At 35.5% G+C, this 21016-nt stretch overlaps 1 protein-coding gene across 1 annotated transcript in view; it reads right to left on the bottom strand.

Annotated features, from left to right (window-relative positions):
• Positions 1–21016, bottom strand: part of AHR (aryl hydrocarbon receptor) — a 63917-nt gene that overhangs the window by 20976 nt on the left and 21925 nt on the right. The window contains exon 3 of the mRNA XM_055707867.1: positions 3568–3683. Within this exon, the coding sequence (XP_055563842.1) occupies positions 3568–3683 (116 nt within the window). The remainder of the gene's footprint in view (positions 1–3567; positions 3684–21016) is intronic.

Raw genomic sequence — 21016 nt, 5'->3', positions numbered from 1 at the left:
CATGCAAAACCATATCATTATCTAACAGCACAAACAGAAGGATTCTTCATTGCATCTCTCTACAGTATACACGGCACAATGAAGAAAACTGCACCTAGTAAAAAAGTAAAAATAAAATGTTCTTTTGGAAAATTCCAGGGCAGAAGCCAAACCCTGCTGATGACTTTTAATTACTCTTGATTGTAGGAGGTGAGGGACAGCAGTGTGAACTACCAGTTTATCTAATATCAGCCGTAGCTCACGATGCTTGCCTGGCTCAAGCCCTCGGTACACTGCTGCTCGCAGCACGAGTGGGAGCCATGTCACAAACCTGTTCCCTAAATCTGTTTTATTCATAGCACAGACAGGCCTAAGTGGACAGGAAATCAAGTGATCAAGATCCCCTATATAGTCCAAGAAAACATTTTATAGCTTACTTAAAATAGAAAACCTCTGCACAAGCGGACTGTTGCAAGTAAACAATGTTTTTGAAGAGATTTCCCCCTTCACGAAGCAGCAGACTAAGCGGCTCCTTACTCAAAGTCACACAAAGGGCATTTATCTGAACTCCCAATCAATACAGTTCATGGCGATTGTTGTGATCGCAAACAGTACATTTGTGACTTGGCAGCTCATCTGAAAGGTGCTGATTTACTTCTATGGATTTCAGTCAAGATTTAACAAAAGGCTGTCTTGAGGGACTGGATTAAGTATATTGTGCCACTTCATTTCCTCGGCTGCATTCAAAGTCAAATTTGGCCAGCACACTTAAAATGCATTTTTAAAAATTCTTTATTATGCAAAATTATTATAACATAGAAAATGAAAGTAAGTGAAGGATACCCTCTATCTTACTGTAGCAACACACAAATTATTTTTATTATAAACCAACATCGTTCTTCCACAAACATTAACTCCCATAGCCCCACACTATGGTTACTACCACAGTTGCTTTTCCATATTTTGCAGAGCTATCGTCTTACTATTTCTTGTTCTTTACTAATACTGTCTAATAAGTCAAGTTAAATATCTGATTAAATGACTGGTCTTTAAATGCTGTGAACCACTCCTATTTAATGTGTAGACATTCCTTAATCTATTCCCATAACCAGCTGTAAGCTCTATAAAACTCCTTATATAATTTTAGTGAACGTCCCCTGAATACAGTATGAGCTAAAAAAAAAAAATAATAATAATCTGAAATTAAATAGCATAGCCAACCCAAGAAATCTTGAGTAGTTACATAGAATCCTTGATTGTGATGAAGTTCACAGTAATTCCAAGGGAGCAGAATGCTGCAGTGGCAGGTGCTTGTGTCCTCTGCTGACCTCTTCTGCAGGGCATTTCACCTCAAGTGGTTGATATAAAAAGTCTGCAAGCTGCACAGTATCTAATTCTGGCTCACGTTAAAATTGGTTATTCTGCTCTGTTTCATACAAAGCTACGTACAGCTCCTGTACCTGGAATTCAGTCAGATTTTACAGTGGCTCTGGTATACAGTTCATCCTGAAACAGGGTTGTTACTGCAGAAATCAGATGCCTTCTGTCAGCCAAAAATTTCTGTATAATGCAAGCTGATTGCTCAAAAATCTAATGCAACAAATTACTGGAAGTTCCTTAAAGCATACAGAGATCCAGATACACCAATAAATGGAAGACTGGTTCTGATAGACATTTTGGCAAAATGCAACCCTAAAATAATTATCTTTAAAGGCATAATGAAGTTTCGCAGTGAGTTTATTATTCTGGAGGTTGGAGATAATGTTTGTGCTTCCACAAAAAAAACTTTCACTATTCCTAATACAAAGGCAATTATAAAACTGTTCATTACTGGTGAGAATTAAGATGTTTTAAAAATTTCTTAGGTCATCATTTGACTTGCAGTTCATAACATAAAGTTGCTTAGACTGTAATAGATTATGTATCCAAAATAAGAATTTGAAAGAATTTATACAATTTTAAAGGACATATAGCCAAATTTTAAGGAAGGCACATGTATGTATTCGATCTCTACTTCCCCAATATATTGAATAGTAAGACAGTTTCTACCTTGGTAATTAAAGAGAGAATTTTCTGTTAGAAAACAAGAAAAACACATCTAATAAATGAATAAAAAAATATAAACAATATCGTATACATTCATACCATCTTTGCAAAAAATAGAATGAGAATAAAAAGGAAATGTTCATCACCAGTTATAATCTAGGGAAATCTGTGTGACAAAGACTTCCAATCTTAGGCAGAAGGGAAAGATTTTACCAATATTTATATCTTACTGATGCTCAGTATCTTCTAAATAATTCCACTTTCATCACTTCTTACATTCCCTATGAAAAATCTATCTCCATATTCATTCTCATATTTTTGTATCTATATATATAAAATATTTAAAAACCAAATTCATTTAAGAAATTCAGTTCATTTACTTACTTCCCAAGGGGGCAGAATTTACAGTAAAAAGCACATCACACATTTAATTTTCATAATGGAAAGTTGTTTGCTATAGCAGTTTCCTCATATAACTTCCATTCAGAAGTCATAAAAAATAAATAAATTTAACATCAAATAGATTCTCTGATATAAACAATATATTTTACCTTTTTAGATAATTTCTGTTTAAAAGAAAGCTCTTCACTTGCAGTAACTTCATAACAGTTCTTTGTCAGACTTCATTCAGGTTAGAAAATTGCATACATGTCCTAGTTTTTTAATTGGTTAGGAAACAGTTTTCAACTAGTATTAGTTACAGTAATTGTTTTGTGGGATTCTTAGAAGCTGTTTTCATTTTTACCCTTTGAACATTTGAAAATGTTGTTCTATGCAAACCATTGGTTCTGACTGACCTAGTGATTTGCCACTTCTGACAGGTACATCAGTGTGAAACCTGTGTACAAGAAAGATCAACAACATATTTCAAATGGAGCTGCAGGTCATAGTAAAATGTATTTTGTGCAACTGATTAGAACACTGGATTACTTATATTAGTCATTTCTTGAGTTTAATCTGGACCTACTATTACATTGTTCTATTTCATATGCTTTGATACTCTACGACATTAAAACAGACAATATAATTTAAAAACACCTTCTGGTTTTCGTTGATACTTTCCATTAGTTCACATTGCTAACAGTTACTGGCAGTATTTTAAAATTTGCCCTGAACCTATACTATGAACCCAGTTATTTCAAACCACTAAGAAAGCAGGATATTCCAGCAAGCTCAAGGTCTTTTACAGAGAATTATTTTTTAGACAGTTGGTTACCAAATGTACAGTTGAAGACTAACCTATCTGACTTTCATGAAGATTGTTTCCTTATATTAATATCTTTATTAACAATAGATGCAATGAGATGGGAATAAACAAGTCTAAGAAATTGCTCCGTGTTAAGAGGACCAACATGCACTCTTCAAAGTCACTAGTACCACCAGAGAAAGTGCAAGAGCTGTATAACATTAACCTAGAGAAAATGAGGAAAGAATCTGATGATAAGAAAACTTTTTTCAACCTTATCAGTGAATAACTGGTATGATAAATACAACACAATCCTTTCAAATATTTTTTAAATGTACATCCACTGCAAAACGTACCTGCAGTAAGAGTTCTCCTTCCAGGATCTGCATCCCTTCTCCACATTTTGCTGTTCTACAGTTTTCCTGAATGCCATTTCTTTCTGGTCTTGTAGAGTTGGAAGATTTTAATGCAACTAGAACAAAGAAAGAAAAAAGTTGAGTCGTCTTTGGAAGTCTCACTGGACATTTATGTGATGATGTGCTGTTTTGTGTAAGAAAAAAATATATTTTAAAAATGCTTATGAAGTCAATCTAAAGAAATATTTCTGTTTCGGGTTCAGGCTTTTTCCTTACCTTTAAAGATTATACCCAAATTTGTCATCCATCTCCTTTCTAAACTATAATACTTTCAACAGCAGAATCAGCATTATTGAAATAAATTCAAATCACATTCATTTTTTTTTTCCTTCTCCTTCTCTCTACTATAAGGCTTTTAGTTTATCACTCTTGTTAATAAAGGACATTTTTGTTTTCATACAACAACCTTCTATAACATGATAATAGCTCTGCTTTAAGGTTTGACAACACTTACACTTATTCTTATCCCATTCAATTTCACACATCACACTATGGTACCTCAGATATAAGCCTGCTCTAGACCTAAAGGTCCCTTCAGATAATGGAAGGAAAGAAACAGGAACTCTAAATGTGTATTATATTACACATTAAAGAAAACAAAGAAAGCCATTTCAAACTCAAAGGTGGGGGTTTTTTTCTGCCATAGTTAAATTTTAACCATTTAAGCAATTAAGCAAACTTTCCAATTTCAGATAAAATACTAGAACTATGAATCATCATTATTCAGGTCACCAATACATCCAATTGAAAGAAAAAAATTGCTCAGTGAATAAGGGATGAAAAATCAGACCAAATTGCTACTAAGTACCTGAAAAAGATACTACCTGCTATTTCTGCACCATGTCTTCTAATAAACAGGATGCTGTCAGGTAAAAGTAGATACTCAAAGATTGTCCGTAACTCAGAATTTATCTACCTTCCACATAGTTCTAAAAAAAAAGTCTCCGAATCTGAAATCAGTCTGAGTGGGTCTGTAGTGTCTAAACAGCTTAAAATTACTTGAGTAATTGTTCCTTAAACATTTACTGTAAAGCTAAACACTACTGCCACCCCCAATCCCAAAATATTTAAGTTGCAAAGCAAGGGAAATTTATAAAAAAAACGGCACTTCTCCAAAATACCAACAGTTTGTCTTAATGCAATGAGATATTCACCCTAAATTCCAAATGATTTTTCAACCTGCTGAAAACCTTAATTTTTCAGCTGCTCAGAACTTTAGTCAGGAATCCCAAAGAACTGCTCACTCAGTTTTCAACTAGGTTAAATGATATTTTATACAAAGTTTATTAACTGAAAAGAATTACGACTTTCAGGTTTTTTTAAGCTATCACTGCAGCTAACAGCTTTCAAGCCAGACAGTGGTCATTAAAATAACCCTCAAAGGCACCTCAGAGGAAAAACATGGTTGAAAAAGACATTAACTGATTAATCAGTCAGGAATTTATCTGAGGATTTGCTTTGAAATTAAAACCTTAATGCTCTTCTTCCTACCAGTCAAAAAGCCCTGTAATAGGCCACAGAGAGCTGCAATTGCAAATTCATTTTAAATTCAAGTGAGTGGAAGATTTAGCCATATTTTTTTCCTAAGTATTATTTTTGAAGGATACCTAGAATAGTCACTAAACCCCCCTGAAATCCAGTCAGTAGAAGAAAACTTATTATTTTTTTAACTCATATTATATGATTATTGAGAAATCCCACATACAGCTTTGGAAGTTACAAGTAAAGATATCTAATCACACTTGCCATTCTGAAAAATACAGTTACATAGAGGTGGGCTTTTTTCCTTTTATAAGGTGCAAATAATAAATGAGGAGGAGGAATTACAGGTGGTTGACTAGCGAATGATGACTAGCTCTACACCTATCAATTAACAGAACTCTAGAGGTCAAACACAGCTTATGCACTGGTATGGCTATATTCTTCCTTATTTTCAGAGAGTGCAATAGGTACATATGAAATCACCTATTTTGCTGAATTGGAACCTATACCTTTTGCAGAAATCACAAGGTGTACGAAATCAAGCTGTTGTAAACTGAGACAGATGGAGAACTGCTGAGAATCTGGGTTAAAAAAAAAGGAAGTTACAGTGGAAGTTATAGCTGTATACGGCACTGGGTGTACGCAACTCCTGAATAAAAAAAACAACCCAAAACCACTAAACTCCAGATTTACCTTGTTCTGACTGATAAATCACGGGCCTGCTAGTGCCTGTGGCAAACCGCCCAAGTCACTGGAATTTCTCACTCAACAGCCATAGGCAGGGTGAAGAGATAGCACTGCAAAGGACTTCACATTCTGAGATCCTGGAGGTGCATCACTGACAGCTCTAGAACGCCCACGTGCTTTTAGAGACTAAGTTGGAAAAAGGTTCATGGTTCCATCTACAGAAAGGAAAATTTTTATCATCCCTCTTCTTGATTAATAGAGGCCCACCAAAACTGAAGTGCAGATGTTGCTTAGGTACATGTGATTTCATTAAAACTAAATTCCCATTATTAAATAAAGCTAAACTTTGCTTAGCTGGTACTAGAAAAAGCCAATTTCATAAAAATAAAAAGACAAATAATCTAGAAGCAAATAACTGCAACAACAAAATTGGTTTCTTGTTAGGTGGAAGTGATAAAAATACAAGTAATAATGTAGAAAAAACCCAGGAAAGATGACCAAATGTTTCTATTTAATAATTCTGAAAGTAACAAGTGAGATATTCATACTTCATGATGAAAGTCCTTTTAGTCCAACAGAGGTAAACAGAAGTGACTCAGTATGGGTATTTTAGATCAACAAGATTTGATAACTTTTAGTCAAGATTTTTTAAAAAAGCTTGTTGAATTTCCTGCTGGGGAGATAAGATAGTGGAATGGATGATACAGAAATTTGAATAATAAATACTTTTTAAAAAGCAGTACTAAAAAAATAATCAGTATTCAAACCAAGTATACGCATTAATAAAAGAAATTATAAATCAGAGTTGTAAAGTTTACAATGCTAATATAACTAAGGTATGGTAATTAAGAGCCCTGTGTGATTAAACTTCTTTATCAATACTCTTCAAGAAAACATTAAAAAAAAATTACTAGTAAGATTTTAGGTTGACAAATACTACAACAGTACACAGAGACAATATGGGTCCCTGACACAGAGCAACCCCGGCTAGCTAGATGCAAACGGGCAATGTGTGGTTCCATACAGTCAAAATGAAGGCTACCAGATCCCAGCAGCAAGTGGCCTCACAGTACGGGAAGGCCATCTGGCTAAGCAACAATTCTGAACAGGCTTAGTCCCAGCACACTACACTGCTAAAAAGCATACCTCATCCAAAGGTATTACTACAGTTAACATCACCTAGTTTAAAATCAGCCATGTATTCTGCTACTTCTCATAGTCTTACTCATGTAGTCACACAAAATAATCCCAATAGTTCATTGCTTTATCATCATTGAATCTCTGAATTAAGTACAACTCATTTCAGCCCATCCCCTCTTAATTTTCAACCGCAGGAAATTAAAACATGAATACTTTCACAGAGTAAACAGAAAAAAATCTGTATACATACTCTGAAATACATGAAAGACACAATCAAATTACTTCTCAGAATTTCCATTGATAACTTTAAAGCAACAAAAGTAAAGCAAAGTTGTTTATACCTGTAAAAAAAACAAACAAAAATATTTGCTACAGAATTTTAGCAAGAGGGCTAGATTGCAAGCACTTGCTTTCCAAGTAGGTTAATGAACGTCACTTAATCCCACATCCAGCAACAAGCATCATTTCCATTGCCCAGACTTTCCTGATTTGAAGTAAAAGCTAAATCCCAAAGACAACAAAGCTACATAGTGACCTTTAATAGGTTTTTCTAGACACAGAACAACATTTAGTTTCCGGTACATTTGGTTTACAGTTGTGAAATGCCTTAGCACCAGCTCAAGTAATAGTTTTACATTATATCTACAAAGGCAAATTAAATAACAATGGTAACATCAGTGTTTACCAGCTTCTTATCTCTGGTTCTGTTACATTCAGGTGATGAAAAATTTGTAGACATGTAGTGTACTTTATTACACTAACAGTATGTCGGGGGGGCGACAGGAAGTCTGACATACGACTAATTCTTAAGGTCTGGAACAGAATTCAAGCAGTTGAGTTCTAACTACTGTCAAAAGCCATCTTTCTTTTTAAAATCATGTAAATATTCATTAAAAATTATTTTCAATACCTATGGACAAGAGGTATTATGCAGTCTTACTCCTTTCCAGGGAATATCATTCACTATGAGAAACAGCTTTGGGAAATATCCCCATGGGATATATGCACGAGTTATAAGCAGCATGCTTATAATATAATAATATATGCTAGATTAGATTAATGAACTATCTACTGAGATATTCAGAATTTAATTTGAGGAAAATTATTTAAAATAAACCGAGTCTATCCATCATCGCATTTAACCTCCATGCTGTCCCCCAAGAGAGGCTCTAGACCAGGATGAAAACAGGCCTTTTTCACCTTCAAACACTTGATCTCTAGGGTTTCCACCTGGTAGATATGCTCCCCCCAGCTGCAACCCACAGCAATTGTTGTCCTCTTCCTTCAGGGCTGTCACTCCTGTTCTCAGCAAGAACCTTTGCCATCACTTCCTCACTTGACAGCCAGCCACTTTGAAATTCCATCTCCACTGTTTCACCCAGTTCAGCTGGTAAAAATCAATGACCATGCAGCTATTTGTAGCTACCAGAGCACCTTCAGCAGAAATCCTGTAAATGGTGATTCCGTAGTCTGTTTACCAGAAGTTAAAACAGCAGAGAATTGTAAAAATGTCACAGAGCAAGTGCAAATACACTCTATTGACATACTCAACAGGGCACACTACCTGTTGTAATTGTTGCAAAGTATTGTTATTAATACTGGAGACACAGAGAATGCAGCATAAGGTATACGTCAGCAACTATCTAGCTGACTTTCTGACAGCATTCATATAGAAGCCTGATTTAACACAAAAATGCTTGAATTTTCTACTTTACTGTCACTTTAGGAAAAAAATACTGACAGTGAAACTTGCTGAAGTAATACAGACAGGCATTCAAAAACCATTCCAGTTCCCCCTTCCATAAAAGAAGTGACACACCTACAATACTTGTACAAATATTCCAAAAGAATATCAGTAAAAATGAAATATAATAAAAATGTCTTTAATCTGCATGTGGTTACTGTCTTATGGAATATTTGGTGGTCTGGCCATAGACCAACAGATTAGCATCCCTAGCAGTGTTTATCAGGATACTGGTAATACTCAACTCAGCCAAACCAAGTTCTATTATACTGTTTTCCTCGAATCTAGAAACTACTGGGGGGGGGGGGACGGGACAGGGGAAGAAACAAACAGAAGTGAATTTTTGCAAAGCATCAGAAAGACCAAAATAAACAAGAAAAAAATAATGGCAATTTTTTCTGTGTTGAGTGAATAAAGGCATTTTTCTGACAGAAATGAAGAAAATATACCACGTTTGCTGCTGCTCAGCCATGAGTCCGTAGAGATTATTCTCCTCTGAAACCTGAGCATTCTCATGTCAAATGTCTCTCATTATTATTAAGGGAGTGAAGAGATGTATGATTAAACAGACTTTCCATCTCAAAATTCATCTAAACCAGCCCCATGTTATAAAAGTGATGAATACAAACCAATTCAGTGATTGCTGGCTGAAAAGTTTCATGGAAACCATACCAAGATACTCTGCAGCAGTTAGACCTTTTCTCTTTCCTACCTTTTCTTCCCCAAAGAAAAAGCACAGCAAAAATTTTTTGAGGACCTGGGGCAGCTCACCACAGAGAGGTGTAAAGAAAGGAATTTTAAGATGCCAATTTTTAACTGGGCCTTTTAAAATCATACTGAGATGCAACAAATTACTTAAATTAGGCTGGAGATAATTTTTACTTTTAGGTGAATAATCTGTTCAAGCCTAAAACTATTGAAGTAACACTTGCCTAATATCACAAGTATATCATTTGCACATCAGTCATGCAGTCCTGGAATTTAATCTTTAAGAGATTCCCAGAACTGCTTTATATCAATTTTTGGCACAGTTCCCACAATTTGGCTGAACAGGTCAAAGTTTGCACTCAGAGCCAATTTAGAATGTTTCATAACCTTTTCAGTAGAACTATAAATTCAACTAGTCTGGTCTAAATTGCTTTAAAAAACAGCAGTTCTCATGAGGGGGTGGTCTTACTCGCTTCAGCCACAAATGCTAGCCTCCAACTCGAAGTTCACCAGCCAAAACAAGACAATGAAGGCACTACTGAGAAAACCAAGTTTAATATTAAACTATTGTCTAAATCATTAACATATGCTAAACTTTATACTGGCAAAAGATCCATTATAAGTGGGAGAAAATATTACATATATGTATATCTCCATGTATCTATATGCAACGTTAGCTGTCTGCATCACTTAAGATTATATGAAATATTTTGCACCTGCTATCTCTGAGACTGTAGAGGGAAAAATGTTTATGAAAGTTACTAAGTAACAAAGAGGAAAAGCTACTAATATTTTTTCTAAGAAAGATAAAACATGCATTGATTGCATACTTTGTAAACAGCTACACCTACTATATAGCATAAACTGTACATTTCATTAATAACACTTGCTAATGACTGCTCTGTACTTAAAAAATAGACAATAAATGCCATTCAGAATTATCATCACTATTTCTAAAGTTTTAGTTATGTTACACCGAGAAGTAAGATAGACTTCTGTATAGGCTGCAGGTACAAGTAAAATGTATTACATACGGGGGGCGGGGAGAAGCATTTTCACCACATTTTGTATACTTAAGTTTTGTATTCCCTAGCTCTTCATTTATGAATCCTGAATAATTTAAGACAGCTCTATACTGTTTATTTATATCCTACTAAAACCTGAGCAATTATTTACACTAAAGTACTAAACAAAATAAAAAGAAACGGCAATGTATGGTAGACACATCCTTGCTCCTAACACTGACAAGTTTTTTTATGATTGAAGAGTTCCGTATTTTCATTTTCTAATTCCAATATCTTAGCCTCCAATTATTCTGCTATCTATTAACAATTAAATCTGAAAGCTGTGACATGCATCAGCCTTTTTATTTCTTACATATATGATGAGGAAATCATTTAAGGGCAATCTTCCTTATAAGTTGTATTACAATTTATAATACAGCTTGTAAATTACAGTAAATTGTGGATGGATGGATAACAACATTTATTTTCCATTACTATCAAAATACCAAAACCACAAATACATTAATAAAAACATAAAAAAATACATCACTGTTCTGACACAGTCCAGAGCAATACATGCAGAAAACATTTTACAAAACTAGTCATGGAAGTTGAGTAACTGGATTTTGTAAACATAGGCAAAATGAGGGTGAAATTGTACATTTGAGAGCGACTGGCAACAAAAGGTACCTTTTTTCCTCTGAAGCATGTGAATGACTGAATGTGCCCAATTATGACAATGCTGGAATTGCTTTCAAAGAATATATTTTAATTTTAAAGCAGAAAAATACTAATAAAACATATGCAAGAGCTGCCTGTATTTGATATTTCCATAACAAAAGCCAAACAAAGGTTAAAAATTTAGTAACAACCAACCTTCAACATTAGAGGACATGGTGTTTTGATTCATGAGCACATTTGCAGCTAATGCAGGGACATATTTAGGAAAAAGAGCTGAAAGAACCTATGAGCCATGGGAGACAGGTATTTCTTGATGTGGACTCTGACAAATTATTCATGGTTCAAGAGACAGAAAACACCACGAAACAGCTATCGCAAGAGGATAAATCACACCACCATGAGTACTTTTAAAGAAATATTAGTAGGTTATAGCTGGTGAAGGAAATAAAAAAAAGAGACTGAGGGGGAATAACACTTTTATCAGAACAAGTTTTAACAAGAGAGATGGAGGGAAGCCTAAAAAAATTGTTTCCATCAATTAAAAGAAGAGAAGAGAACAACGACGAAAAGTAAGTGGTCAGGTTCTGGGAATTTCCTGGGCTTTCTGAGCATCAGTAACTTAACTGCTGTACAGATACAGATCGCCTACTGATGGGTACAAATCTCTAGAAATTAAGAATTTCCAGACACGTGTCACATTTGCAATGCAGATTTTGTTGCAGTGACTCAAACCAGACCACTCAGTCCCACAGACCTGCACTGAACATGACACAAATACTGCGCATGTGCACGCCTCAATTTCCAGTCATCCAGTACTTTCTAGTTCAACCCAAATTCAAACCAAATAAAATGCAAACTCATCAGCTATACAGACATGGCAGAGAGAACACAAGTCTACCCAGCTGTGAGAATGTTCAAGTAGACAAGAAACTGTTTAAGGGAGGAAGAAATACTGGATTTGCCCAAAATGCTTAGGCTAAAGAGAAAACAGAACACAAGGGTTAAAAGTGCCTTAATACAAAAGGTTTCATTAGAACCTATTAGGAACCTTTAGATGTTGCCACCAAAGCAACTACTACAATAAAGCTGTATGTGTTTGCTAGACTAAAGAGAACTATTTATACCTTTGGGATAATCAGGATAAAGAATTTCCATTATTAAGGTTTTATTAAGAAACATCCTTGAACATTTCACAGACCACAGATGAAAACAGACTAATAAACCACAAATAAACCAGTAAATATTCTGTCAGCATTAGACTGAAATTACTCAAGGTACAGCTCCAGAACTTCCCAAGGGCCCACTGTACTTACACTTCAGACATGTCTTCATACATATTTTACACTCAAACACAGAAAAGCACAGAAGTGTTACACATTACTTGAAATGCTGCAGGAGTCTAAAATATTCTCTTCATTGCAATCAATATATAACAAACGCACATGAGGAATAAAAAGAGTACACAACATTTTTTTCAATGCCAAGGTTTTTGAATGTGTGATATTTCAGTTTCACCTAACAAAACCCATTGATTTTAAAATGACCTGGGGTTTCCCCCACTACATAAAAAAGGTCCAAAGTGCAAAATATAATATTCCATTTATCTGTGATCAAATACTATGCTTTAATAATTTAGCACAAAAGCTATTTTTGGCATAAGGAAGTCTGTTGCTTGCCCTTTCAGAAGTGACATGTCTGTGAGCTCAGACCAGTGCTACTTGGTTTCCAGGTCTATAGCAAGGATACTGTTCTAATGTTCATAGTTATAAATCATAAGACAGACTAAAACTTGGCAGGAGTATCACCTTTTTTTTCTACCTAAACTTCAATGAAAATTCACTGGCCAAGACTCAAAAGGAGCCACAAATTTCCCAGAAATTAAATTTCTGGATCAAGATTATTTATGAGATGGTAAATGAGTTTACTGTTCTATTTAGGGGAAAAAAAAGATGTAAAATCATTTTTTCATAAAACTAGTTTTGCTCCTAGTAACAGCAGGTAAAATTTACCAACATTAACAACAAACAAAAGCATAAAAAAAACTTTTCAAAATCTTTCTGTATGCCTATTGTTAATAAGCGACCTTATCTTGGAATAGCGTAACATAATATTTTAATTCCCCTTTCTTTAGTCTGGTTTTGATACATTATACATGAACACTGCATGGATTTGAATTTATATCTTGAATAAAAGAGCTGCATTTAAATTCATCATTTTTGTCATTTAATTATTAAATTATTAAAAAAAAAATCATGCAAATGCATATCGGCAACTTTTTAAACCATCTTGAAGTTTTACACAAGGTAAACAGAGTGGCTTTGTTGCTGTTTTACAGCATGTAAAGCTATGTGTTTACTGAAACAGTTTCAATCATAAAACTAATTTAATAAAACTGGAAGATATATTTTAATAATCTGTTGTACTGACAAGCGATTGTTCTGCTAAGTGCACAACTACGTGGGTAAATACTAAACAGGTGGAAGAAAAAAACACAATCCCCTTCTTTCTAGCACCTGAAATACAGGAAAGCCTCTACAAAAAAAGCTCCAGCTCTCCCTGCTATTATTTTTATACCAGCAGAAAGCCTCTTAGAAGAAATGAACCTTAACCTTGCTCTCCTATGGAAAGCTGAATAGGTAACGGCAGGTAACCAGGACAGGAATTAGATCTTACCTAATGAGTTTATTTGAGATTGGCAACTTCCCAAGGCAGAACTTGGACAAGACAATGGGTTTCACTGTTCTTTTGGAGAAAGATCACAAACTTCACTGTTAAATATCCTAAAAGAATGATGTTTTAACTGCAACAGTCTCCAAAAGTGACAGCTGTCTTTCTACACAGCTTCAGCCATGGCAGCATTTTAAGACAGCAGAACTACATACCCAAAAATGAGAAAGGCAATAAACAGTGCAGCATCTGTGGCTTAGGTATATATTTCACATGGTAACAGGCCCTTTTTAAGTAAATATAGGATCATAAAGTACACTACAGAATATAGATGTGCGTATACGGGTGTCTGGTGAATGGGTGAGAAAAAGAGAGGCTGAAGACAAGAAGGAAGTTATCAAAAATATGCCTAAAAGATGAGAGGATGGATGGTTTCGTGGTTCTGACACCGTCTTCCTGTGCTATGTGGTAGAAACCATACAGGCACTTCACACTTCTCTTCCATAACTATGAAACCAGAATAAGAGCACCTTAACTCCAGCAGCCCTGCAAGGATAAACGCAGTAAAGATTTTGAAGTTCAGATTCTCTAATCGGGAGAGATGCGAGTGCCTTACATGAAAATCATACCAGACAATACGTAGTTTAAAGCTTATGATTGCGTAGTATTTCAATATAATCTTCCTGACAACTTTGTTTTGTTATACTGAACTGTAGGGTTTATGAATTAAAGACCTAGGAATGGTTATAATATAAATATAACACAGTAAAAATGTCAATGGCTTTCTACATAAAGAGCAAAGAAATGGAAAAAATGTCAGACTGGATTTCATCCCAGGCACTTTTATTGAAGACTGTGCTTAGGAGGTCACACAGGACAGTGGCCCGTAATTTTGATCAAGCATCAGAAAGCAGAATTAGCAGCAGCTACCATTACGTAACTTATGTTGTTGAGGGTCACACTGTGATGCAAAGGAAAACTATATTTTATTCATTACAACCCTACAGAGAGGGGAAGGAGAAAGGCAAGGAAGGCTGTGAAGAAGGTGAACTGGAACAAACAGGTTAAACTCTGGAAGAAGAGGATTTGAGGGAAACAGGAACCTCTGCCTCCTGTCACCTGCTGTCCCCCACTGGGATGCATTCCACAGACTGCCTTTTTTAGTCCATCCATGAGTGAACCTGTGAATACTTCCATTTTCAGACAGAAGTGGTCTGATAAAATCACAGACGTACCATGGCTGTAAGTTTTGCAAAGCTTACTCCATTAATTCTAATATTAGAGGACTTTATACTACATATTAAAATATACCTTAGATACATTACACTAAGTATTAACACACACATTCAACTGGACAACTCATTTACTAGACTTCCAGAAAAGTAACTGCTCAATTGAGTGGGAAGTGATGAAGCCACAGTAAAGAGAAAACAAAAGCCTAGTTTGATTAGTGCGTTACCAGGCACATCTATCAGTTCTCATAGACAAACCCCTTATTTTGCCTTAAAAATATTTTAACGTATTTTATGTTCTTAAGATTCAAAATTCAATCTACAGTTTAACTTATGATTTAAATAATCATTCCAGTTAAGGCTCTATTCCAGATAATTCTAAATACAGAAATTATACACCCCTTTCATAGCACAACCTTTTCAGTAAACTAGAGACTACATAAAATTGTCTCAGTATTTGCAATACTTCCATTCTATTGTTAAACTGCCTCAGAAATCAAGATAGATACTGAAACAGTATTCATTAAGCATCATCGCTTAATCGATCCACTGATACACATAAACAAAGCTCCTGCCTTGAGAAGACTGCCCTGGAGAGCAATCACACAAAACCAAAAGATGAATGAGAATATCTGAAACTTCTAGTACAGGATTTCAGCATCTTGTAGTTTCATACTGTAGAAGAACTAAATGTCTTATGACAACTTGCAGAGGTTTTTTTGGGGGGGAAGGGAGGGGTTGGGGGGGGTTTGTTTGTATTGGGTGTATGTGTGTGTTTTCAAACTATTTAGAAATGCAACTTACTGTGACAATCTGACAGTACATTGGACCTTTCCAGAGCTGTGACACTACCTGGCCATGCCACTGGTAAGCTACCCGTGATGTGTTGTTGCACTAACTTGTATCTCTGGAGCTGACAATTCTACACCACAATTCAAAAAGGATTTCCATCTGTTTCCACATTACTTTGTTCCAGTTTTACAGAATATATGAGACTTTGCTAGATGCACAGAAAGAACAACCCACTTCATTGACTGTTTCACACACATTCCTTTCTCATTTGGGAATTCCATATATTCTTATTCCTAAAGAAACTTTGACATTTGAAAGGCTGTACATAAGTAACTACCATTTCCTCTTGAAATGCTTTTTGAAGAATATTCAACCTTTACTGCAGCTGAAATGCCATTAGAAAGCTAAGCTGGAAGTTGTAATGTCTTAAAGGTGAAAAAAAAACCTTTTCCAGTCAGTAACTGCTTTAAGAATTTAAGACTTGAGAAGTACCACATCACCACAGTAAATATCAAGCTAAATCTTTAGAACACTTAGTCCCTCCTCTTTTTTTCTGAAATTCCAGTAAGGCTTATTTCGCTACTGGAAACCTTCAAATCTCCAGTGCACATTTCATCATGTGCGGTTTATTCCTATGTCCTCCTGTGACAACACTGCCCATTAACAGCGCTCCTGCCTTCTCAGCATTACCCTACCTGGTATATTCATTGACAGCAATCATAACCCACAGCCTTAATTCCGCCGTGCTAAGCATGACAAACTCAGAGTCACCTCCTGTAATATACACTCTATAGGCCTTCTCTGCACCCATTCCAATTATATTCATAAGACCCTAACTTGATTTTACAAACAGAATGACATTTCTTTCTCTCAGATCTTCTAGAGATTCTCACTTGTTTTAAACTGAATTTGATAAATGGGAGTAACCACGTGCTATGGGAACACACCATCCAACACTGTCTCCAAGATTGCTTCAAAAGACTCCACCAAAAGCTTCAGAAGAAAAAAAGAAACAAAAAGACAACTAGTGCAATTTAATGAACAGTCCTCCCCATCCCTGTATCTAAGTCCCACCAGAAAAGCTGGAACAAGAACAACCAGTTTATAAAAATACTTTTCATTGGTATTTATTAACTGTAGCTACTGAAGCAAGAAACATTCTTAACATTTTAGTAGATGGTCTGAACAGTTATTATCTGGCTCCCAGACTTCTGAAAACAGTTACATAATAGGAAATCCTGTTTTAACGTAGACAATTGTATTAGAGGTCAATATTGATATAGACTAGAATACTGTATATCTCAACTCCAGAAGGCCAGATCTTTATAAAAGACCTCATAAATGAAATTTGGGGTTCTACACCCCATGTAATATTTAAAATCTCACAATCTAAATACCACACATACTCAGTTTCCTAAGTTTCACCATAAGCTCCACCATGTATAGCTGCCATACCACCCTCTGGATGGGAAAGAATGGCTTGGCACCCACTTTATCCTGACCCCAAGCATGGTCCAGAAACTAGACGTTCCCCTGACTCTCCCCCATATGGCATAAATTCAGGTTCTTCTGACAGCTGGTAGCCACAGATTCTTATACATGTCTGTAGAAAACTACATAGCCCTTTTTTACAGTATCAGGCTATGCTAAACCCAGGTTTCATTCACCCCTCCGCTACAGGTGGTTCCCACTCCTTTTTCCACTGCAGTAGAAGTCAGTCTTAAAGCTGGGGGTACAGGTAATATCTACTCGTCCTGTTTAAAATTTTCTATCTTACAGAAAAGAATAAAAAGTTTCTCAAGCCTGAAAGTTAAAATCGGAAAGCAGGGCACTGACCACAAAGGACAAGATCAGTCCCTAATCCAGTCCTCGCTGAAAGGGCTATTCCACTCTTATGGGATGCAGGCTTCATGGGAAATGCATAACCTAGTCCAGAAAACTCAGTTTTAAAAGGACTTTGTATCAAGTAAGTTAATTAAGAGAAATCAGAAGTCATTTAACAGGGCACATACTGAATTATTCTTGACATCGTATTTCTTATGATGTAAAAAGTTGGGGGTTTTTTTTATAGATAAGATTATGACATCAGTACGGGTATCTGGCCACAGAGTGGACACGGCAATGGAGAATTAGCATTCACCAATTTTGGCATCTGAATAGAAAAGTAAAACACCATCAAGCTTAGAGCCAAAACTTGACAGCAGCTTTATTTATAATGAATGTAATAATGTGCATACATTTGATTGTGAACACCTGCATGATATTAAACTTGTTTTTACAGTTACATAGATTGTTCAGGTTCTTACCAAGATAAATGTACTTTGGTTTCTTTGCTTCAAAATTTCAGTTAGAAGTTTGTGCCATGCCTTTATCAAGTATATTCAGATTCTTATTAGAGTAAGCACAAATCAACTCATATTTTAATGATGCCATCTGTGTTGTTTTTTTTTAATCTTCTGCCAATACAGTGGAAGATCAAATGGAATAAAATCTAAACATGAGGTTTCATTTACCCTGCCACAAGAAATAATGTCCAAGGTGGCAAAGACAGATCTGTTTGATAATTATGTATTTTCTGCTAAATTGTTCCATATGCTTAGAATATTTGGGGGTTAGCCAGGAAGAAAAGCAAAAGCATTTCTAGTAGTTGAGCAGTTCCTCCCCAAAATGTGTGTCAAGTTATCTTTGCACAATTGATTGTTACATAAAGCAATTTATATTAATTATTTCTGGTATTTTCTGATTTTCACCAGAAAAAAAATTTGCAATTCCAGAAATATATGCATTTAGCCTAACAGTTTAAAATATGAGCAAAAAATTGTGCAAAAATACTTTGTCATACTCTATTGACAATTTCTTGAATTTTCCAAACATAACTGGCATAACTTAAGGGCAAATTATAAATAAACTAGATGGAGTTCAGTAATGTATTTCTTAAGAAAGGAACTATGGGTGTTTAGTCTAGTTAGTACTGTAGTAATTTACAACTTTCTGCTGTTAAGTACCAAATGGCATTTCCACCCTTAGATCCTAGTGCCAAAAAAGTCTACTATTTCATTCCAAGTATTTAGCAGTATTACACCAACTGTGCATATATAAACATATAGCTGCCAGCTTTGCAGAATAAATTCAAGAGACAAAATACTTTATAACCGTTCTGTTCCCTGGAAGCAACTTATTCTGCACGCAAAACAGCAAAAGCTTCTGCTATAAACAATTAATCTTGATCATAAAACTAAAAACCGAATTTGGGTATCACAGCTGATTACAACCTTCATTGTAGCATGGCACAAAAACACAAAAATAATCAGCTTTTATACCATTCTTTATTTGCATCTCTTAGTTCCATTTATTTTATGGATGTAACTTCCTTACACAGAGCCTTTTAAGTGCAAGGACAATTCATCTTTAAATTCAATTTGAGAAACACGCAGTCTATGATCACATTCAGAAGGAAGACAGACACAACTACATCAAAAATGTGATGCTGTAGCAACGTTATATTCAAACATTGCATTAGCTAACAATTTACCTGGTTGAGATTAATTTTTGAGTTACCAGAAAATACACAAGTATCTTCTAAGTGTAAATCACTTAAGGCTATTATCAATGCCTTGAGAGGAAAAGAGTTCAATTTGTGGTCTTAATATACACCTAAATGCAGTAAATATCCCATAATATGGATTTGTTACTTCCTAGGCTAATTTTTGACAAAAAGTATCATTTAGTGGTTTAGTGCTTTGGTTCCTACTGATTGTAATGATGAAATCACAAACAAAAATATAAAGCTATTAAAACACAGAACTGATTCTCTAGACATCCCACAGATGTTGCCAAATAAGCTGCACCCTCTCTTAAGCATCAAGTTTCTAATTAAGGAAGATTAAATCCTCCTGTGCCGTATCAGGGTGGTAACACTGATGCATGTCTTCCCAGAGAACCTTTCACAACATATCTAGACATCTGAAGTATAAAATGGAAATCATACCATTGAATAAGTCCCTCAAATGTGGAATTCAAATTCTTCATGCTAAGAATGGTCCTAATAGCACCTACTGGGTTGTTTTACCAGAGAAGATGAACAGAAACGAGAGAATCTGACCATGGCATATGAGGTCAGTAAACACATATATGAAGGCAGGAACTCCAGAGAAAGATCATGGAGCCCTAGAAAGATCCCTGTAAGAATCATGTAGCTGTGCAGATAATGCCATCATGAAACCCCCACGTCAGAAAATCTGAAAGTGTTTGAAATATAGCTGTGTTCTCGCTGTTGTAACTTGCTACAGAGGGAAAAAAAAAAAAGCGCGAAATTAAAGCAATTCCTCCAAAAGTTTCTTGAACCTTCCATTTAATTTGACATGGTTCTAATTTGACATTTACTTTAATATGGCTGTGGGTGTAGGGTTGGCTAATGCAGCCAAAGAATCTTCAGAATACTTGACAGATACCTCAAGTATGAAAATATTTATATACAGTGTAAATTCCCACATTTTATTTTCGTCCTGAGAGGAATGTGACCCACTTTACAAAAGAGAGCAACTGTAGGCTTGGGGGGCCATTACCACATCAGAAGGGAGACAGATCTTTTCCTATAAAATTTCACACAGATAACATCCCATAAAGTTTCAAGCAGCACATGACTTCGAACAGCACTGAAAGATTCTGCAAAGGGCATTTTCTGAGACAGGTTTAAAGCAGAAGTGTTTCTCCTGCTTCTGGTTATAACCATCTCATAGTGTATCATTTGAATCTGCTCGCTTCCACCTGATACCGCCTTCCCTCCCTGTTAATTTCCATTTATGTTCCTTAATAAGACAAATCCCCTCCAAGAGATTATAAAGTAATTTATATATGGGTTTCCTGGGAAAGAAGAGGCAAAAATGAATGTGGCTGTATTCTTTCCTAGGACAAATGGGGCTCAAACTGGGAAAATAAGGTGAAGGCCTAAAAACGAGGGAGAGTCTTAGTTGTTTATTACCAGACTAGTCACTAAGTCAGGTATGAGACCTCAAATAGAGGAATGCTCAAGACTACATCAGATAATCTGTCCCCAGTCTTGTACTTCAGATAGCGTCTCTCTCCATTAAAAGACAGAATGGAAACTACCTATAAAATGTAATAACCTTCCCCAAAACATGGCTTTGTAGCAACTCATTTGAGCCCTGCTGTTCCAGAGATGAGATGCATTTCACAATGCAAGCTGCTCCTCAGCACTGCTACTTGACCTGCTGAATGGAAACATGTTTCTG

Source organism: Falco cherrug, chromosome 4 (genome assembly GCF_023634085.1).
Source record: "Falco cherrug isolate bFalChe1 chromosome 4, bFalChe1.pri, whole genome shotgun sequence".
Classification (NCBI taxonomy): domain Eukaryota; kingdom Metazoa; phylum Chordata; class Aves; order Falconiformes; family Falconidae; genus Falco; species Falco cherrug.
Note: the sequence above shows the minus strand (reverse complement) of the source record. Positions and strands in the feature narration are given on the sequence as shown.